Raw genomic sequence first — 7,872 nt, forward strand, 5'->3', positions numbered from 1 at the left:
CGGAAACGATTGAATCAAATAAATTAGATAAAATTAAATGTTCCACTACACGTACATTAATAATTAGAAAGTTACTGTGTAAGCCGTGATTTACATCTGCCTTCAGTTAAATCACGAGACCTAAATTAATTTTTAAGTTAAAATAAAAACACTATCGAAGGATATCACTGACTGGTCCAGCAGTTGATTTTTGTTGGGAGTTAGTTATTAGTTTACTTGTTAGTGATATATTGTAAATGAATTTACCTGAGGGGCCTCAAAAATGCACTACTGTGTCGCGCGCGCATCAAATAATGCTTCTCGCAACCACAGAGCGGCGAGATGCGAAGGATTGACATCGTGAATCAAAGGAAACTGTTCAAAACAGTTCCTTCTAAAGTCCACATCCTCGAGTATCACCTCATAACACAACTGCGGTATCCTCCCTCCCTCCCTCACTAAAGTATATTGTAAATATCTAATATCCATACCAATGGATTAAAATTTGTTGAATATAGAGCGATCAATAAAACATCTCTTTAGGACAAAAAATATTAAAATGAATTTATTTATATCATTCACGATCGTATTCATAAACTACACATATATTTATAAATAAAATACAGACGATTTTCTAAAGTTCTTTATGTCAAATATGTTAATGAACTAATTCCAGACATGCTTTCTGCTTGATATTGATAAAAACAGGATGACCCAGAATAATCACTACTATATAAATAGTTTGACTAAACATGGCTGGAATATCCAGTGTTCAATATCTTGCCACGTTACGGAAATTCTAGGCCACCCTGTGTCAATGACTAATCTGCGAAAATAAAGTCGTAACATTTCTTCCAGATTAAATCATTTTCACAACCTACACCTCTTCATAACCTTTCGTTTCCTTTTTCGGACCTCCTTTCTTTCCCTTTTTCGGACCTCCTTTCTTTCCCTTTTTGTTACCTTTATTACCATTCTTTTCATCCCAGTTTGCCAACCATTTATCAACGTTGTCGCCCAACTGGTCCAACACTTTCTTAGTGCCTTTCTTTGCATCTCTCCGCGCATCTTCTGCGTTCTTCGACATTTTATCGACGTTTTTCCTCAACTGGTCCAACACTTTCTTAGTGCTTTTCTTCACATCCCTCCACGCATCCTCTGCTTCCTTCGAAACATCGTCCCACGTTTTCTCGAGGCCGTTTGATAGATCTTCCCATTGTTTGAATAAACTCTGAATTTTATATGGAATCAGTATTTTAACAGTATCTCAGCAGTCAGGCTAGAGAAGTTAACAGATTAATACCAGTTGGATATTAACTAAATATTGACTAGAGTTGTAGTTCCCAAACAGAATAAAAGCACTAAATCCAATAAAATTCATAGTTTAACTCGGGTATCATCATAATTTCCAAGCTCAGGATAATGCAAACTGAACGTTATGAAATTTTAAATCTCGATAAATTCTTACCCTCTCTAGAACAGCTTCTCTCTTCTGAGGACGCGGTGTCACCAGTGTGAACAGAGTAAGAATCAGTGTCAAGAACAAAACTTTAGAAGCCATGTCTGAGAATAAGTGGGAAAGTGGGTTTCAATACTCAATAGAGTCTGAGTAAGATATGTGAGAACACAGTTAAAGACTTTAAGGAATTTAACCCTAGGGAAAAGATTCTTCGTGATTTTTTGCATAAAATCGCTGAAAGACAACTGTAAAGAACTCTTAATTCGCAGCTGCAATTCTAAAATTCGCAGCGAGCTCGCGGCAAAATGTAACATAATTTCTGCTATATGCACATTATATTACTGAGTAAAATATAAAATAAAATAATAAAGGTCTCGATAACTATGTATAACTATAAAGATTAAACCGAGAACATCACAATAGATTACATTATACAATGGAAAACTTTTACATTAAGTTAAGTACGTTTGGTGTTTGATGAGGTGGAGACTTGTAGAAGAATCAAGTACCTATAAGGAAGGAGGGAGAAAGGGAGGGAGAGGTCTAACTTTTTGTGAAACTTGATTTGGAGATAACAGTTGGAAAACTAGGGCCCCTGACCGAACTTTGAGGGGGTCGCGCACTGGAGCCCGTGGTACAGCCCTGCCCATGTTTGGTACATTTTTGCCAAAACAGTTTAGCATGCCCAAAACCAAGATTTTGGATGCTCTACTTTACATGTTCAAAAACAGTTTCTAATAACTTATTAGGTAACTCAACGCTTCTTCAACAAATCTGATGAGTGTGGTTTGTGTTATCGGCCCACACTAAACGTGGATGAGGCCAGATTGGTTATTCCTGAAAAACTATTCTGATTATATGAACATATTACAGATATCTAAATGAGATTAATTTATCTCATATTCAGGAGTGTCTGCTTTGACATCAACATGGTATTCAAGGAAAACGCTCGACATGGCATAAAAGCCATAGTCCCACCACTGAACAACAAATCGCAACGATCAGTGGCCACTCATTACGAGAATTCCTTTGGAGTGAATGCAGCGAGACTATGGAACCTCCTCCCACGACAAGTGAACAGTTTAACTGCTCTAGGACCCTTCAAGGTATCACTTGCTCGATTTTTGGAGACGTTTCCCGATACCCCGCCAACCAAAGGATACACCGCCATCACCAACAACTCACTCCTGGAATGGAATCTACAGAAAGATCTGAACCAGGAATGAATGGAGGACGTACTAGTTACTGTTGTCCAGAAGCAATCCCTGCCAAACCAACCTAAAGTACCTAAAGTAAGTATACTCGGACGATGAGCCCTCGGTCCCCACAAAAGATAATCAGTAAAATTAAAGTTAAGACTAGTAGTACGATTTGGTCAGTCTATAAAACACATGAAAAGCAGTGTGCTCCATACCACTTAGTCTCTAGCTTTGTTATCAAAACACGTAATTCGATCACGTGATGTTATCTCATTGTAAACAGGGTTTATTTCTTTGATTACGTGTAGTATGGTAATCCCCGCCAGTATCCACATCTATTAACACAAGTTAACTAATAATATTATGTATATGAGTACAGATTCGAAGTGGAACATCGAGATCCGTTCTGGCGAGCTGGGAGGAACTTTTGAGATCGTCTGGAAGGGCTGATCTAAAAGTAAGCTCTGCTCAGTATTTATAGCTAATCTAACTAGATTTTTTTGTCCTTGTCTCATTCTCATTACATTTCGCTACTAAATAACTAATTTTACTGGAACAAACGTCTGTAAGTTTAACACGAAATAAATGTTTTACACAGAAGTAATACACAGAACTTGTAACTCATATCACGCAGTCCACAGTCAGAGATAACATACACACGAATTTTCAGATCACAACACACGAATCACGATGCAACTAGTCGAGAACAGGAAGACTGGCAGAGTAACGATCACAACCGGTGAGCTGGTCAGACTTGTGTTTTGCATTATTACTTTATTTATACTTTACTTTGTGTAAGTGAATTTGAAAGCGTACAAGCTTATCGATGTCGTACATAAATACACACTAAAATATGTATCCTGCAGATTGTTAACCGGGAAATCCAGAATGTTGGATAAATGTTTCATGAAAATCGAGTCTAAAAATCTATCTTCTTCTACAGTTTTTAAGCAACCAATGAAAATCTTGGACCTCAAAAAATCGTCAAAAAAAGAGGTCAAAGATTTTTCCAAAAGCAGACCCCCCCCCCCCTTTATAGTTGTAATAATTCTTAAAGTTAAACGTTTCATGAATAAGTTCATTATGGGTTGAAATATGATATTACCAGATTGAGTATGAACTATGAGGGAGAATGTGTGAGTAACACAAGTCAACATTGAGGTACTGGAAGGTGTATATCCAGAGAAAACTCTGGTGAAAGGAAAATTTTGACAATGTCCTACCGGTAGGAAATTTTCAAATTTGAGCTTTCGGCGACCAAAAATTTCACTGTATTGACCGGTTTTTTTCTTAAATGACCATCCAAAGAGTTCACTGTGGAGGGCACAAGACACGATTGAGGTACTGAAAGTTATATTACCAAAGAAAGCTTTGATAAACAAAAAATCATCAGAATAGAAGGAGAGACAGTTCACGCCACACACAAATTGCATTCGTTCGTAATTTTGTTGTCTCTTATCAACTTGCTTATCTCGCCTAATTTAACGGCGAGATTACTGTGTGTGCTTGTAGCGTATAAGCCATGGCTACTGTTAACGACAAGGAGTTGGAGGATCTGCTCGGGAAATGTTCTGCTTGGATACCTAAAGCGATGGAACAAGTCGGGTGCACTGCTCCAGTTGACGTGACGTCAGCAGTGTGTAAACGTGCGATAAAGGACACTTTGGCATTACTGTTTTCTGAATCGTTCCACTTTGTGCGGTTTCAGGCGGAAAAAATGAAACAGCTGAAGGCTGAGCTGAGCTCCATCAAGAGCCAGTTAATCGAGAATCAGACGTGGGTAATCAGCTTACAGGATCAGATTATCGACAACAAGGACAAGCAGCTCGACGCAGTAAAGACTGTGGTCAAGTCTTCAGTGGAGAGCAACTTGAAAGAACAGTTCAAGTCATACAGTGAAGCTGCTGCGGAGAACGTTATGGTCTGCCAGACTGATAGTTTGGCAGATCCGGCTACTCTGAAGAAATTGGTCAAGTCCGTCGTCCAGGAGGAGGATCGGAGCAGAAACGTTGTATTATTTGGACTGCCAGAACAGAAGGACGAGAATGTTGAAGAGCGGGTACAGGAGGTATTCCAGGAGATAGGACTAATCGTAAAACCTACTCTGCAGGCTACCAGACTAGGAAAGATTCGTAAAGATAATTCGAAGCGCCTAGTCAAGGTTTCGTTATCAAGTCACACCGCTGTCCATCATCAGTGCTATGTCAAGTCAAGAAGCTGCACCACTCAGCGACTTTCAACAAAGTGTATGTGAGACCAGATCGCTCCGAAGAAGAGCGATCTCAGGACAGGGGTTCATGAACTGGTGAAGAAAAGAGAAATGGAACCGGATAAACTGCATTTCATACGATCGGGGATAATTCACTCAAAAGACAAGCCAATCGAGTGATGATGTGTGTTGTGGCTGTGGTATGTGTGCGGTTTTTAAAGATGGTGAATGTTTATTGTTTATTCATACCACCTTGCACTAGCTTTTCTTGTTTTCGCTCCACATGAGCACACAAAACTTCATAGGTTTCGCAATATTTTTACCCCCCCCCCCCCCCCCCCCCCGTAATCAAGACCCAACCCCCCTCCTATAGTTTAAGATGACGTTGTGTAGCTCGGCTAGATCATCATGAGACTCTAACGGAGGACGGCCAGCTTTCCCAGAAGTCTTCATTCGTTCAGCAGCTTCAGGATCAACGAAAATTGTCCAATTGGTATTTCGAAAATCGGTAAAAAATTAAAATTTTTATTACGTAATCAACGACCAAACCCCCTCCCCCCCGTAATCAACCGTAAGCATTTGAAAACCCCCCCTCGGCTGATTACGTAATATGTGAACGACCCCTTAGTGTGCAGTGCCCTGAAAAGAGGGATTATCATTCACTATTATTTTATGTTTTAATTGGTCATTAGAACCGCCTGGCACCGTCCAGCTTTCAATCAATCAATCAATCGAAGATATTTTTTGAAGAGAAGCATTTCCGCCGGTCTTTTGACCGAAATTTCACAGTTTTGACTGAAATTTTGGAATAATAACCCTCCGTCCTCGATATAATACATTGTGAATCTTATTAAAGCATGTTCAGTTCTGTCCATATTTCCTCGTGTTATGTTCAAAGTTTTGAAGTCATGCTGTCCTCAAATTATTTGTTCTGTTCATATCTTGTTAAATCCATGAGTAATTAATTGACAATAAATATCTCGACATGTCGGTATCCAATTTCAACAAGACATATCACTCACAGAATCTCAATGTGGGTACCGAAAACTGGTGTCACTAGTCGAATATATGGTCTTATTCTGGCAATTGCTGAGAGGACCGAATCAGCTGCTGATCATGGTGTTTTGGAGACGGAGAAAATTCTTCTCCTACGTTGTCAGGATCAGGAATCTCAGTAAGACCTAGTTAGTTACATCCAGGTAAAAGTTATACAGCGTTTGCGACTATGTTGGTACGATCAATTTTTCCTGTGACGCATGGATTATCTTATTAATAGAAAACAATGATACAACTATTATCAACTATTAATCATACGTAATATACGTTCCCCTGGGTTACAATAAACAATGCCTCAACAATAACATAAAGTTAAACTCAATATTAAGCAACCAATAATCAACTGGAGATAAAATCCATCACCGAAGAGTTACAACCCTAATCCCAAACTAAGCACAAAACCTGCTTCTTGCTGTTTCTAGGCATCCCAGCTTTTAAACCGATTCCTTGCTACTCAAATTCTCTAGCTTCCTTATCTCCGAGAGACGTGCAACTGAAAAATCACCCAACCTTGTCTCCCATCAGCTCCTGTAATCCACCTCCGCTTTTCAAAAGGTGCTGGTGTACCCCCAATTATATCTCCTTAGTCTTGCTTCTAAATTTCTCATTGGAATGAATAACAGCTATTTCTAGTGATATCGTGTTTTGAAGAAAAACCCTTCCAAGTCCACACGAGTTCAATCACTTCTGTTTATAGAAAGAGCAAATCACAACGACCTGTGCAAGACTAACAACCAAGCCCACTATAACAGCATGATAAGGATCAATGAAAACAGCGAGAGTGGTACTCATTACAGCAGCGAATACTTCTGCTACCGACATCAGGGAACCACCCAAAGATAGTCCTGAGACTCCAAAATACTCCACATCGTAATGCAGGATGCTTTGCTCTGCCCCCTGCAGCGAAAAACACAACTTTCCTATTCCCATCATCATGGATTCTACCAGTAAGCCTGGTCTTGCAAGGATGATACCGTAGGATATGGCAAATCCAAGCATGAATGTGGTTTGGAGGGTTATAAACTTGAAGTGTGGTCTTAGGAAAAATCCTATCGGCCTACCTAGAATATTGGCAATGCCATTGACCGCAACGAGAATTATGTATTGATCTCCATGTACGATTTGCTCACATTTATCGACCTCTACAATTTCGTTGGTAAGGTTGTAATTCATGATGAGTGATGGAAGAAGCATAATACTTCCATATCCTATGAAGCTTCTGAAGCCCCCGAAAAGGCTCGCTTTCAGAACTCTCACAGGAAAATTTTCAATGGATTGACATCCATTATCATCTTTGAGCAGGCTCTTTGATTCAGTAGTTGTGCCTTCTTCGTCAATGAAACAGTGTAGCATGAAAATTGGTGGGATGAACAAAGGAATGGATGTTAAGAGGACAAACATCCGCCAGCCTAGTGTTTCAAGAAGAAGCCAACCCAGCAGCGAAGCCCAGGCACTTCCGAAAGTAAATGCAATGCAGTCATGGATGAAAGAAAATGTTGGTAGAATCTCATTGGAAGAAATATTTTTAGCACCAAAGACTCCAATTGTAGTCATGTTCAATCCACAGCCTAGTCCTAGGAGAGCTCTAGAAAGTAGAAAAGTGTAATAATTCGGGACCAACGAGCAGAATATTGTAAAAAATATGGAGCCATACAGTGAACAGAGCAAAGTTGTTTTATCTCCAAGTTTTTTTTGCCAACGGAACAGCAGCTAGTATAGCTAAACCCATGAAAACATAAAGGGTGATGGAAAGGGTCCCTTCCTGGAAACCGGAGACCCCAAGCTCACAGGATACTTTTTGTGTGATCACGCCGGGCAGATACATTTCAACCGCATCACCAAACTTGATCAGCATCGCTAGTACAAGGAGGTTGTAGTCTCGTTTGGTCCATCTCAAAGTTTTTGGGAAGGGTGTTATTTCGGAATCTTCATCAAGGTCCATTTTCCTAAATAAAATTAATCATTCGTCA

General features: G+C 39.6%; 2 protein-coding genes across 2 annotated transcripts in view; both read right to left on the reverse strand.

The window, feature by feature from the left end:
- LOC134815247 (ATP synthase subunit alpha, mitochondrial-like) overlaps window positions 1-5,772 on the reverse strand; it is a 33,869-nt gene extending 28,097 nt beyond the window's left edge. Inside the window, exon 1 of the mRNA XM_063823760.1 lies at window positions 5,763-5,772. The gene's annotated coding sequence lies outside the window, so the exon portion shown is untranslated. The remainder of the gene's footprint in view (window positions 1-5,762) is intronic.
- On the reverse strand, window positions 516-1,545 carry LOC134815696 (uncharacterized). Its single transcript, XM_063824274.1, has 2 exons — window positions 1,448-1,545; window positions 516-1,210 (listed from the first exon to the last, which is right to left on the reverse strand). The coding sequence occupies exons 1-2, from the start codon at window positions 1,538-1,540 to the stop codon at window positions 857-859; spliced, it is 447 nt and encodes a 148-aa protein (XP_063680344.1). The 5' UTR covers window positions 1,541-1,545; the 3' UTR covers window positions 516-856.
- Window positions 5,773-7,872: the final 2,100 nt, after the last annotated feature.

The sequence above is a fragment of the Bolinopsis microptera genome, chromosome 5, assembly GCF_026151205.1.
Source record: "Bolinopsis microptera isolate Bmic1 chromosome 5, MBARI_Bmic_1.0, whole genome shotgun sequence".
NCBI lineage: Eukaryota > Metazoa > Ctenophora > Tentaculata > Lobata > Bolinopsidae > Bolinopsis > Bolinopsis microptera.

Bases quoted from the DNA above. Each gene is read 5' to 3' on its own strand.
- LOC134815696 (XM_063824274.1), bottom strand. From the start codon at position 1,540: ATGGCTTCTAAAGTTTTGTTCTTGACACTGATTCTTACTCTGTTCACA. The intron at 1,211-1,447 runs GTAAGAATTTAT...TATAAAATTCAG, and splicing joins GAGAAGCTGTTCTAGAGAGG to AGTTTATTCAAACAATGGGA.